At 34.3% G+C, this 15037-nt stretch overlaps 2 protein-coding genes across 4 annotated transcripts in view; one reads left to right on the forward strand and one right to left on the reverse strand.

Annotated features, from left to right (window-relative positions):
- Nucleotides 1–15037, forward strand: part of LOC126831042 (neurobeachin) — a 121928-nt gene that overhangs the window by 70487 nt on the left and 36404 nt on the right. The gene's annotated exons all lie outside the window — the stretch shown is intronic.
- On the reverse strand, nt 12179–14124 carry LOC126831045 (protein mab-21-like 2). Its single transcript, XM_050561646.2, has one exon. The coding sequence runs from the start codon at nt 13833–13835 to the stop codon at nt 12729–12731; it is 1107 nt and encodes a 368-aa protein (XP_050417603.1). The 5' UTR covers nt 13836–14124; the 3' UTR covers nt 12179–12728.

The following is a 15037-nucleotide window of genomic DNA, read 5'->3' on the forward strand; positions in this document are numbered from 1 at the left end:
AGTTTATTCTAAAATCGACAGATTACGTTTAGTTCGAAAGCTTAACAATCTACTGAACTTCTCATATGAAAACTGCACGATAAAGATTATTTATAGAAATATTCATTGACTTTTAAAAGCACAGTTTTTTTTAGAAGAATGGGCTGGGATTTTCAAATTCTCGATAAAAGAAATATTTTATAAGGTATATATTAACTTATCCAATTATGTTTATGCACGTCTTGGTGTTTCTATCATGGCCATGCCACTTAAATATTTTGTCAGTGTCTATATAGGTATGTCTTCATATCCATTCGCTGATGAGACGATAACATTAAGATATTCGGGGATTAATTAGCCTATTGTTGAAAATTATACAGGTATCACGTTCACCTTGTCTAGGCGCCGACAAAAGACCATACTTTGACCCAACATGTCCAATTTTGAAGTGTTAAAATAATTTCTGCTTTGTGGAGCGAGGAACAAAAAGTGGGTGTTCATGTTACGTATAGTATAGTCACTAATTTGGCTCAGGGTTACCTTGTTTTGTAAAATCATTCCAGCGTGCAGCAAGTGATGAGTAGATGTCAAATTAGGGGTTAGACCTCTTTTATATATGCACACTTATTAATTTACTTATTAATAGTAGAGTTTTTGTAGAGGTAGTCTTTAGGGACGGACTGGGAACCGGAGTACCCTAAGTATAGCCCCAAAAGGTGTACACACTCGATTGATTTCTCCTCTCGAGTTTTGGAAAAATAAAACTGACTGTAAATAGTGATTGTAAGGTATATCTTACCAATTCATCAAGAATGGCGTAAATTCAAACAACCTGAGATAACGAACTTCTTATGGGCCTCCGAGCAAACCATATCGCAGGTTCCTTCTCGGCCCATCCCTGCAAATCTTGGATTGATTTTCTTAAAATCACCCCTATCCTTTCTCTGATTTATTCCTGTATCATATGTAGAAGAAGGTCACCATCTACAGCAAATAGAAATGTAACTCTCTTTTTTAGGCGTTTTACAAGGAACAGTAATATTCCAGTCCATTTAAATGAAGATCCTTAGAACTGGTGCTCTCTTTCGAATTCTACATGTGAACTGAATCTTTAGTTACTGATCAGGAAACATTCTTTCACCGACCTCTCAAGATCGGGTTTACAAGACTTTATTTGTGGATCAATTAGTTTTTTTGGCTCTTGGTACTAAAGCATTTGCTATTGTTCTAGGATAAAGACTTGTGTCTGTGGTATTTTATTTGACTATAACTGTTGTGTTCAGCTTATCAGTGCGGTGTGGTTTCTGTTATCAAGCCTTTAATTTGCAGTGTCGTATAACTGGAGTGTAATTTCGACATATTTGAGATTCAAATTCCTTTGCGACAAATTTCTCATATTTGGGACAAATCCGTATCTTTATTGCAGTTGTTAATTGTTATGACTCTTCATATCCAGTGTTGTGCCCGAAAACAGATACTCGAAAACAGTTCTGAGTTGATAAAGCAGAAAATATCGTGATACATTTTAAAATTCAAAGAAATCATAACAACCCTTAACTTCTGCTCCCGCCCATAGGTCAAAGAAGATAACTCAAACTGAAACGTTTGATCACAATCAACAATTTCTGTTCCAATATGGCAGTTAATTTTCCTCCTCGGGCGGATAATAAGCCTTATTTATACAGAAAAACATTCAAGATAACTATTTAATCAGTTTGGTCATGCAATATTGAATTTTGTACCGTATAATTAGGTGGGTAATTCCCTATTGTCGTCGTGCCATTTTCTCTAGGTTTCTCGGTATTCAAGGTTAAATGCCTCGAACACGCAACCGTGTGGCAATATGAACATCATTGATGTTGCTCTTGGTTTGGCTCCGTTCGTTGCGTGATTTATGATTGCGTTAGATTTGCATGGCGAGTCTTAATCGATATGCAACCTCTCTAGTTGCTATTGTTAATATTGAGCTATAGTATTTTAATATTTATAGTAATCTTTTAGATTGTACTTCCTCGTTAAAGTTGATGGTTGCATGGGTCACCAAGTAGAAATGGCTGCGTATGAAGTGTCGTTTGAAGATTATAAAATATACATCTAAAGCTACTTGGTTCATGGTAGATTTTTACACAAATTATTATTATGTGGGGATGGTCTATGAAGAATCGGTAATGACCTCAACTTGGTGTTTGGTATGACAGTGAAATAAATCTGTACTAAACAACATCAAGTTTATCGGTACATTGACTTAACGATACATATCTTGAAATCTTTGTTACATGACGGAACGCTGAGACAGAATGGTGAAAGCTTCGTTGAAAGACCCTCGATGTACTTAGAAAGAAAATGTCAGTGAGCATGACACAAAACACGAAATTTTAACATTTCCGGAATCGTCGTCATGCATCGTGTCAGCCAGCATGTTTTAATCAAATAGTTGGTGGTAATTGTAGTCCTTAGTTTATAATAAAACCTGGCGCCTAATTTCTATCAGCCATCCATTACCTCTAGTCTAGGCAGCATCACGTTACTCCTGGCATCCAAAATTAACATCTTTAAAATATCTACGTCGACTATCTATTTGTTAAAACTAGTGACATTTAGTTAGGAGAAAGATTGTTATCTTCATTTAAGTCACATTAAGATTATATAATTTAATATTAATACATATTTTTTTGTAATTTTAAGTCGAATTTAAATTATATAATGTAGAACCATATCATGATTTAAGAACCCAAATAAATGAAGATTGTGTGAATCATACATTGAGTACGATTGCAATGATTAAAAGATTTTAATATCGTAGGTATTCATATTCTTATTAGGCCCGAGGGGTTGGATGGCCGAATGGTTAGCACATTCAATCTTCTCTGTTTCTACTGTAATAATAGTGTAAATACGCGAAGAGTCCAACTTGAATGGCAGTCTTTTGGCGTCTGGTTATTTCAGTCTATACCCATAGCATTCTCCTGTGTGGTATGCTTAGCTACGTTCATCGGGTAGCTTCATTACAAATGGCACTCGAAAGTATTCTGGCACGCGATTTGTATGCCAATTTTAAAATTTTCTTTTTGTCTTAAATATTGGATATCAAAAGCCCATCTTTTCACAGTAAGGTAATAACATCAATGTTGATTTAAATTGAGCAAGTCGTGTTTGCAATGTCGAAGACTGGATGATATTGAGTTAGAGACTTGCCTCCTTTAATCCGGATACTTACTCTACTTTTGAATTATCTATTTATTTATTAATTTATTTTTCGTTTTTGGAATGATGGTCTAGCTTCCCAAAAAATCAACAGTAGTCTAGTCCAGGAATTGTAGCAGGTGTAATTATTGGGGGTTATTTTCCGCTAGCTGGACAATCCCTTCAATCAAAGTGACTTGTCGCATCTCATTTCTGCTTCACTTGTTTTAGCAGAAGAGACTATAGCCATGTCCAACCTCATTTGCCATAATAAAGTTGTCGCTCGTAAATTCGTCTAGCACTTCATTATAGTTAGACATTTTTAAGTCGGTAGCAAATGTGTGTGAATTTTACACGAATCGTCAAAATAAATGAATTCCTGCACGTGTACCCCTTTAGCGTGAGTTATCCCTCCAAAGTGTTGTGACCCCGTCAATCGTATCTTCACATGCAAATATATGAAATTTGACTGGTATGAAAATACATATTTTTCGTTTCAAAAGAAAAAAAATAATAATAATACAAACCAAATAAGCAAGTGCAGTTTCTATTTTCGTTTTAGATATTTTGATATATTTCTGTGACGTTTTTCTTTTCTGTCGCACTCTCCATTTCGTGGCGATTTTTTTTATATTTGATTTTCTTTACTACTCGCCTCCATTGATTAACATCTTTCATTCGGGCTAGTTATATTATTAGAAGGATGGAAACCTATTTCCGCCACTTTTCGTTGATATCCTTTTTTTGCCCCAGGGTAGGATTCAGTTGGCTGTCATCTGTCAGAATGGCTGTGTTAAATGCATGAGGTAGAAACATTGATCTGACAATAGTTTCGATTGTTGATTTTTATCTACAGTATTGATTTTTTGAAAGCCCGGTAGCATAATCAATAAAATATAGTTTCGCATGGATAAACATTTAAATAATCCAAAATACATCATAGAATTTTGTTATTAAATATTATGTTTGTTAATTGAAAGATGATTTCCAGTAGGGTATTCACGTGCATCTTAAAGAGAAATGAATATGGGAAAGTGCTTTTAAAAATTGAAAAAGTTTTGCTACAAAAACATAGAAATATTTCCCCTAAATCCTTGTTTTGTAGATAATTGATAACTACAATTTTGGCTTAAAAACACTCTCTCACGTAAATATTATATAGTACAATTATAGATGATGAATAGGCTATGATCTTATCAGTTCATTGTCATTCCTTAGTGAAATTCAGCCTGTCTTCTGACAAATATATTCATTAGCTTCCATTCTTTTTGGCTTATTACTCATTTCATATTTTGGCAGCTAGAAAAACTAAGTTATTTGACGAACCAGTGAACGTCCATATCTCTCTACGTGTTGACGAGTGGGTTACGATTCTGTTTCCGCCCAGTTCATTTTATCATCAGTACTCACCCTGTAGATACTCGATGAAGGAACCAAACCACAAAAGATCTTTGACATTAAAAACATAGGTCAAAATTTAATGTTGGCCAATTTCAATATTGATGTTATCTTGCCGTGAAAATATGAGCTACTCTAATTTCTAACATTTTAAAATCAGTTTCCGACGTCGAGTTCTCTATATTTATATAATGAGATGGCTTGGTGAACAAATTTCAAAGCAAAATATATCTCGCATAGTCAATGTGGAAGTTATTAAAATAGCTGATCCAGAAGCAACTAAAAAGATAAACTTGTAGACTGGACTAAATAGGCGCAAACAACCATTCATTTTGGGCAGCGCTCTTTGTTAACTGATTAGAAATTACAATAAATGTAGATCAGTTTATATGCATATTTATAATTTTAAGGGTTCAAAGAATAGAGGTTTATCTCCTTTAAACTTCATTTTTCTCTAATAATGATGGGTTAGCTTTGTGATTTCCCTGTGGAGAAGTTGTATCACTTGTTAGACGTATGAGAAAGCTGCATGTATATAATAACTCATTTCTTATGAAGTAAAAACTGTTTCCTTAAGAAATACTGGAAAATGAAAGGGTGTTGTACATTTAGTAATGGATTACCTAAAGTGTGGCATTTATTATAGGGTATCCAGGTGGCTTGTGACGATTGATAGCACCCAAGAGTTATTAGGAATAGATCCTGCACGCGCCATGTGCTATTCGATATCCCACAAGGGGGCGGTATGCTAGTTAGTATGACAATCGAACAGGAGTTTGGAACAAATATAGCAATTAATTTGACGTGAACTTTATTTAATAAACGTTGATTTGCTGTCTTGGCAAAGTTCCTTAGAATTCCTTCTATAAACTGTAATGGTTGGATTTAAAGATGATCACGATGTCTCCATACTTTATTAATGTTTGGTAATTATGACGTCACCATACTTTCTTAGTTTCTTGTATGTTTCAAGTGAAACAGAAAAGGGATTTATTGATGGATGAAGGTATTAATGGCTGATAATGTACATGGGCTAATTACACCATTTCCCTTTTATTCTTTATAATGGAACTTGATTGGCAGTTAAAGGGCACCTGCCATTTTTCTTGGCTTATTATCTGAAAGGTTCGGAAGTTATCTTTCTATTCCATTTCGTCTGAATTATATAGATTTGTCTTTTATCTTGGGGGACCTCTTGTCGTTATTTAATGAAGACGGATGGCGGGACAAGTCATTCGCAGTGTAAGCTTTAACAGTGAGATGTATCATGTGATAGTCCCAATGTGAGTAGAATAGCTGGTATCTCAAAAACCTAAACGTTTCCTTCACGCACACCACGTCGAGCGGCTAAATTACGTGACATGCGCGTGTCACAGAGTCGTGAAATCACGCGAGACTTGCCTACATCACCTTTTTGCGAACCGTTAGCTCTAATTACATGTTTCGTTAGGGTTTGAAGAAAGTCTTAACTTCGATATCTCACGCGATGAGACCTCCGACAGGGCTTCATTACTAAAGGAGGAAATAACTATGCAGACCTGAGTTATGGCTCTGTTGCCTTAATTTGTTAACTTTACTTGAGCAAACATTTGTTCAAACTGTCCTGTTTTCATTATTTAATGTTATTTCACGGTAAATTGAGAATCTTCTATTAACAATCTTTCCGCCACCCCATTGCCGATTTATAGCCCGTATCTTGTTAAATGCCAGATGGTTCTTTCTCTTAAACACCGCGGCAAAATATACAGTCTTTATATATGGTAGTTTTTTTTCCGATAAGATATTCATTTGACTGTTTGTTTCCTAAACAATTTGGTGGTCGTGCTCTTCAATTTAAATAGAAATATAACTTACGCCGTTGACCTTATCAGGAAAACATCATAAACCAACAATTCGGAGTTCCCAAAATTATAAACGATCTTCGAACCTGTGTTAAGAGTAGATTTTGAAATTCCTATTGTCATCTCAATAGGAAGCTCAAGTGATCTGAACAACGTCTTCAAAGACAAAATTATAAACAATCTTCGAACCTGTGTTAAGAGTAGATTTTGAAATATCCATGGTCATCTCAATAGGGAGCTCAAATGATCTGAAAAACGTCTTCAAAGACAGTATGTCGGATATTAATGTGGTTTCATATAATAATAACAAAATGAAATGTAATTTATATTTAATAAGTTTATTAGATTGAATTTGTATGAGTATTTAAAATTGAACTTGTTCTATTATTTACGATTTGTATTAGTATTATAAATTGATTTTTTTATGGGTATTTAGAATTTTATGAGTATTTAAATTAAATTTCTAATTATTTTGGTATGGTGTATTAAATCGCTACTTGCTGTCATATTCTGCTCAATTGATTCAAAGTTTACTTTAAGATCTAGACAATCGGTGAAGATAAAGTAGTCCTGACTAGCCTCAATCCCAATGTAATCATTCACAGATTTTCTTAAATCAAGAAGGCTAATCATATTCTTTGAGACGGCAACATTTGTATCCACCTCCACTGTGGACAGAATAATATACTGTTTATCAGTGGTCATTGTGGGGAGTACCGATTTCTAGTCTTTCACTTTGTATTTATCTTATTAACATTTGATAAGGTTTAAAAGAATAAAGTTCTTCGATAATACCTGTATATACACATCTTTCTTTCAATGGTTTCCCCTTCTTTGATGTTCAGGTTTTATATCATATCAATAGCTTAGTTGTGGCGCTTTGTTTAAAAACATACACTTCTACTTATCCATCTATTTCTAGTGTTGGAAGGTTAAGACATGCCCAAGCACCTACCTTCACTTCGCAGTTAAGATTGTGCTGTTCTGTCTCTGTCTTCTATCATAACAGGTCATTTGGTTGGTACTTTGTGTCTTTGTCTTCTATCACGACAGATCAATTTGGTAGTTGGTGTACGTGTCTTCTATCATGACAGGTCATTCTGGTAGTTTGTGATTGTGTCTTCTTAAGTGACAGGTCATTCTGGTAATTTGTGTCTGTCTTCTATCATGACGGGTCATTCTCTTAATTTGTGTCTGTGTCTTTTTTAAATGACAGGTCATTCTGGTAATTTATGCCTGTGTCTTCTTAAATGACAGGTCATTCTGGTAATTTATGTCTGTGTGTTCTTAAATGACAGGTCATTCTGGTAATGTGTGTGTGTGTCTTCTTAAATGACAGTTCATTCTGGTAATTTGTGTCTGTGTCTTCTATCATCACGGCATTCTGATAGCTTGTGTCTGTGTCTTCTATCATGACAGGTCATTTGGTTGATAGTTTGTGTCTTTTCTCTATCAAGACGGAGTCTTTGTTCATCATGTATTGGAAGGGGATTAGGGTGGATGGCCGAATGGTTGGCGTGTGCATCATACGGACTGTCATTGAGTCAACTGGCGTAGTTTCGATTCCCTGGTTGTACGTGACAAGGAGTAGGATCGCCTGTCCATCCTCGTGGGTTTTCTCCGGGTCCTCCGGTTTCTTCCCACTGCTAAAGACTCCTACGCGCAAGCGAATTATTGAAATAAAATTAAACCATTTGTTAGTCCCGAAATGACCTTGTTTGTGTCTACTATCAGGTCGCTTGGGGACATCATATCTGTACGGAAAATTCTTGGTTCAGAAATTTGGGCTGACGGTTAAGGTCTACCTATGGCAACTCACAAGTCAAACTTGGGAATGTCCCGTCTTCCCCATTGGATTTGCATACCATGCGTCGTTGTTTAATGTTCTTGACTCGAACTGAAGACGGTAAGAAACATCTTTGAGAGTTTCTGCTCTACCAATTAAAATTACATACTGCAGACTATTCTGTGTTGGAAATTAGGATGTCGTAATTTGCAAGCTGTATTACCTTTCCATTGTACAAGGTTGGGATATTGTTGTTTGTGCACGTGTACGCTTAAAGTGATTAATTGTTACACGTGTGTACTTGAATGCAGCCTGATGTATTTGTAATTGTAACCATATGAAGCATTTGTCTTAAGTTTTGATCCTGAGCAGGAATGGCAGATGCTCAGTTTCGATATTCCTGCAGAAATGTAGTTGTCTGCCACATGGGGGTATATTAGCATTCCAACTCAGTTTCATTTATCTACAAAATACTTTATCTGCAAGCCGAATATTAGTACGTTAAGCTTGTGGGTGCATTTCATTTAAGTTCACCAGTTTCATAATGTTTGGTCCAATCAGTCAGTTATAGTGCATTTCACTCAAGTCTTTTCAAATTCATCATTTCACCTAATTTCATCATTTCACCTAATTTCATCATTTCACTCAAATTCATCAGTTTGATGAAAATACTATCGTCACAGATCTGTTTGGAATGTGTGCTCGGTCGGTAGTCAGTATTTGTATTATTTTATTTTTATTTATTTATTTTTTTTTGGGAGGGGGGGGGGGTGCTGCTGATTATTTATGAATCGTGATACATAACAAAGTGTTAGAATTGGTACATTTAGTGGCTTTTAAGGAACTACTTTTTGTGTGTGTATAACACGCCACCTACACACCACTCTAAATTTACATAGTGATTTTGACGCACTGGGAAATATACACTTAACGTTTTCAAGAAAATAAAATCACTAAATATTTCATTGTGATGATTTATTGACGAATTCGTCGCTGGCATCGTCGTCAAGTTTACGCGTTGTTGTTGAATTTGACCGAGTTTGTATTTTGACCGATTGTCCTTATTTATTGTCGAATACTTTATAATGTCCTTTTTCCTTTCTTTCCTTCGTTTTGTTTCGTTAAAACAGAGCTCCGGATTCACTATAATTTAATTACTATTATTAATCTTAGTATATTTCGTACCAAAATTGCAATGTCTTTGAAAATATTATCTTAATTACATTTATTTAGAAAAGGTCGTGTATTTGATTTATAATTGCTACAACTTGCTTCTCTTACTGATATGAAATTAAATGGGGCTTAACGCCCTTCTGTTGGGCTCCTCCGACTGCTTCTCTTAATAGTCATATAAAAAGTTCTATATTATATTTAATGCAATTTGAACATTTGAATTTTACAGGCATTTTTTGTCGTTTTGCTTTGATTGAGATTGCATAAATTGTTCATAATGATATGTTGTAAATTCGATTGAGTAGGCTATAGTGGATCACGAATGTAACTTTTAAAATTTTGATATTCTTAAGGGAATTAATAAAATGCTGCTAAATATAACAACAAGGAATTGATTCTTGTGTAGTATCTAAAATTAAAAAAATAACCTACTAAAGTTGGTATAATTTTCATATATACAAAATTATATGTATATCTTTCGCTATTCAAATTATGTTTTTGTATATTAATAACTGTTTGTATTGTTTAGAAGGTAATTATCGTATTCAAAATTATATGTAGAGCGTACGCTATTAAAGTTATATTTTTGTATATATTAATAAATGTATGTATATTGTTTAGTTAAAAATAGGTAAGAATAGATAACAATCGTTATACACGTTAAGATAAAGTGTTTGATCTATTTACGTGTATATATATATACATAGTATCTGTTTTGTAGGATGATATTAATATTATTATAATCGTATACGGTATATGAATAAACACTTGAGGCTAGGACTCCCACTTTCTACATACTTGATCCTGTCACATAAAGCTCTCAAGAATACTTCAATAGAATAATAAATCTTCACCTTGAGTCAATAACTCCTCAATAGGCGTTTGATTATTCTTCTGCCACACGCGCCACACGACTCGGTTAAAGAAAGTGCCGCCCTTTAATCGTTTGAATGAATTAAAAAGTAATAATTTAACTAATTAGATGAAGAAAATCGAGAACTGAGTAACTTAAATTTCTCAACAATGGATCAAAAGCTAGATAAATTTGGCACATATTTTTAAAATTTACTTCTTTGTCGTTATATTATCCGTATGATGAGTTTGTCAAATGTAGAAGTTGAGAATTTATTGACTGATAATGAATCAAATATAATTCTTGAATTTTTAAAACCAAAAACTCAACTTTTTATTCGGCAACACTCAACGAAATGTAAGGAAGAATGCAGACCCACCAATGGTTAATTTAAAACACTAATAAGAAAATATGAAAATTGAAGTTCAGCCATCTACTATCAACCAAGTAGAGGCGAATTGATAGATACAAATACTATTTGTCAGGAAAGGTTTTTCCAAAAGAATTATCTCTGTCATAATATTCAAATGAATGTATCAATAGGTGCAATCATTCAAAATTGCTTTGGAATAATTTCGGTGTTGTCATTCTCAAAATAAAATCGAAACGTTTCATATCCTTTGCATTTAGATTTGTTTGATTTAATGGACTTTTTCTACCTGTTTTGAAAACAGTATATGAGACTAATAAAATAGAAAAACAGAAAATGATATAAGTAACAATGAGCTCCTGTGGTTAATAACATTAGACAGTCCATGTCAAGGGTCGAATGTATATGTGTGTGTTCTGGAAGTCTTATTGAAGTCATGCTGCTAGCACGTGTAATTCATTACGACCTACTCATTTTTAATAACCTGTTTATTTACTAAGTAAAATTGATCAAAATATCCACACATACCGTACATCGATATCATAATAAGACCCCTTTTCATTTATAAGCTTAAGTATTTTGTTTAATTTTCTGAAGATTTTGAAGCTTATAGATACACTTCCAACACTTAGATGGGAAAAATGTTTTATTTTAGGGTATTCGTGTTATTTGATCCAGGGTAGTTTGCTATTTTGCCTCTCAGTTTGCTCTGCCTTGTTTCTTCCATTTTAACTATATTGATATCTGCGTTGAATAATAAGTTTCTATATATATATTTTTTTATATATCCAATATATTTATTTAATTATTTATTATTATAATAATGCCAAATCTCATTTTATTGAATTAGGTCGAATACGCATGAAGTATTGTGTTAAATATTGATATCGTTTTTCTGCTTATCAATGTTAAAAATTTAAGCTTATCAAAGATTGAAGATCGTGAAATGAAATGATTAAATTGTCCAACTTCTATTTGTAATGACGCGTTAAAAATAATATATATAGAATGTGCCCTCTTGTTTCTATAAGGATCCTACATTCTTGATTTTTACCTGAGAAGATTATTCAGCTATAAATGCTGTAGATATTTTTTTTATCCTTGAGATATAAGTGAAAGATTTATGTTTTATTCATCCGATAAAACTACTATATCATATTTGTTGAAGCTGCCTTGGGCTTGGACATGTCACTGTTTGCACATATATCTCGAATGATGATATACTTAATTTATTTACTAATAAATGTCTATGAATAATTTGTATCTGTGACGGATTTTTGAATCTGATTTTAGTTATGAATAAAATCCTTCAAGAATATATATATTACCGGTACTCAGAATTTCTTCAAGCCAACCCAAACCTTCTGTTGTCTTCAAAGATTTAATAGATTTGGGAATATGTTTTCTTTATTTACAAATTCCCCAGTGTCCCGCGTCGATGATGGTTCTGTTGCGAAACTACGAGATAAGGCGCTTATCGCCGCACCCTCGTCATTCAAACATCACACCCATTATCCTGCCCTTTTTAATTGCATAATTCTTTTAATATACTAAATAAATTGAAGAGAAATGCGTGAATATTCGTTTCAAAAACCTACTTTATTTTTTCACGTATAGCTCATAAATACATAACACATGTTGACATAATATTAATAATAATATATAAATATATACATAATAATCATAAAAATAGTTCTATTTACACACTTTGGCATTAATATTATTAAATTGTAGACTTCATGTCTATCTTTTATGACTTAGCATTTTTACACAAGAAACATTTTAATTCTTCAAATGAAGAAGCGACGAATAGTCTGTGCTGAAGTAATGTCTAATGTACACAAAATAATTTTTCAGTTATTATGGATTTAAGACTATACACTTTTCAAATCGTTTCATGATTTAGACATTTAAATCATAAAAAAATGGGTATTTTTTTATATTTATTTCAACTTACCCTAGTAGGTAAAGAAATGAATTAATCCAAATATGAAGCACATTTATCATATAATAAACTGGAATATTTGAATAGTTAAAACTTGAACAACACCGTAGATAATTGATAACAAACTAAAAGTTTGTCACATTATCTCAACAACTAGATTTACACCACAATTTGAGAGGGAAGAAAACCTCTTGAGCATTTTATAATCTCTCCAAACTTCTAGGGTTTGTTAAAAGTTCTCGCAAAATTCTCCAAGCTTGTTTCGCGGCATTGTCCATTCCCGAAGTAGATTTTCCCTTGAACAAATCCACGCTAGGTAAGAAGTAATGCGGGCATTTTCTATTTTGTAAACACGATATTAATTGTAAGAGAATCCCGTTTAGTCTGTCACCCAAACACGTATCATCCCATTCGGCTTCCCGGGGATGTTTTTCACATTCGTAAAGAAGTAGGGTTTTCATGTGGTAATTCAAGATTGGCTGCCCAGGAACGTCAAAATGTTTGTCTTTCAATGCTTTCAAAATACTCAAACATTTTCTTCGACATCCGCCATATAATAAACGATCTTCTGCGTATCTAAATGACATCACCCATGCGTCTCCCTCGGCCGCCGACTGTTTATCCTTCATATAGATGCTCTCTTTAGATAATAGGTCGAACCCCTCGGTCTTTACTTCGGCAACCAAGTTCGGGTTCGGCCAAGGAATCTGTGGGACAGGCCAATGTGCTGCACTCCGACACCATATACCCCCGCATCGGAATGCCGGTGTGATTTGAACAATGAATCTCTCCTTGATCCGTAGTCGGACCTCGGTTGTATCGGGTATCATTTTAACTACGTCCCTGTAACTACATTTGTCTACGGCTTGAGCTACCAGAGTTTGGAATCTGGAACGAATTTTTCTAGCCGATAGGTACCCTGATGCTGTAATAAATTCAACCCACAGAGACATGGAACGCTTTCTGCCGTCACTCAGTTTTAACACAGAACATCCTGGAATAGTTCCATCGTCAACGAAGTTAAATACACCCATTTGATTCAAATATAGAACCACTTCAAATTCTGTCGGCGCGATGACTTCAAGTCCTTCATATCGTTGGTTCACTTCTGTCAAGGAACTGATAAACCGGGGTTCCTGTACTTCCACTTCCTTAAGGACATCTTGGACTACCTTGCATACTTCTCGTATAGTTTTATTAATGTTGCTCTTCCTCGCTGCCACTCTCTCGTTGTAAAACTTATTCAACTGAAATAGGAGCTTGGACTGTGCGGCCATCATTTCGGGGGAACTGCCTTCCAAAAGCATTCGTGCCTATTTTGATTCCACAGTCTGTGTGTTGAAGACGTTTGTTTCAAGTTGATTCAAATTACACAGTATTTACCTACTGTCTTATGTATGAGTTCACATATAGGACAGTAGATGTGAAAGTCTTCTCGCCCCTGGTTGGTGACAAAACTGTTGACCAAACTTGCTAAAAGATCGCCAATATAGACGGAGATGAAAAGAGGAGTAATTCAATGATCAGACTGCAAACACCGTATCTTCATTACAATTGTTTTCCTCGTATTTAATAACTGTAACAACTCTCGAGAGTCTATCACGCTGCGTCATCTACGTTCCTAGCATGTCAATCACTGTTGGGGAGGCGGGGTTATTGTGCCGTAATGTCTAGTTATCAACCAACCAGAAAGCCGTTGCTATTGTATAGATAGATACATTTTCTTTCTCGTGTCTAAGAAATTTAGTGTAATTACCCTTAAAGTATATTTTGCTCCGCCTTTTAGAAATAGAAAATGTGTGCTTAATAATCATGCTGTGCCTGTGACCCCGTATTAATCAGCATAAGAAATACTAGTTGGAAAATACTTTCTTCTTTATGGGGGTTCGACAAGGACTCGCTACTAGTACTTGCATATTTAAATTTTTAGGTGTGCGTACTTGCCGTAGGTTTGCTACAGATTAGGACGAACTGCCGGAAGGATTAACAGGGATAATATTTATCCGAAGGCTAATTAAGCAAGGATTACTTTATTATTACAACTCGTGATTTCTCAAGGCGGTCGACCACAGTCGGCGCCGATGTAAACTTTTTCATAACGCTCTGTTGCGTGCAATTTATTTTTGTGGAGAGACGGTTCATTTTATTTTAGATAGGGCAAACGAATTATAAAAATAACCAAATGTTGGCGTAGACAAAGCAAAATCTGATTTAATATTTTATCTACTCTATAAGAATTACATGGAAGTTCTGGCTTTCTGAATATTTTTCTTTTAGGATTTATTCCTTTAAAAAATATTTGAATCGCTTTGATATGTATGCATTTTATATTATGTTGATCCCCTTTTCGACGTAGATGATAATATTTTAAAGAAACAGTCCGCGTAGTTTCTATCTGCCATCTTCATTATCCCGATTGGTGCAAATACGTAAGACGTTAAACCCCATTTCATTTCATGCTTTTGGCTGCCATATCTCGTTTTCTAAAGTAAAGCACATAAGTGTATCT

The sequence above is a fragment of the Patella vulgata genome, chromosome 8 (genome assembly GCF_932274485.2).
Source record: "Patella vulgata chromosome 8, xgPatVulg1.2, whole genome shotgun sequence".
Taxonomy (NCBI): Eukaryota; Metazoa; Mollusca; class Gastropoda; family Patellidae; genus Patella; species Patella vulgata.

Bases quoted from the DNA above. Each gene is read 5' to 3' on its own strand.
- LOC126831045 (XM_050561646.2), bottom strand. From the start codon at position 13,835: ATGCTTTTGGAAGGCAGTTCCCCCGAAATGATGGCCGCACAGTCCAAG.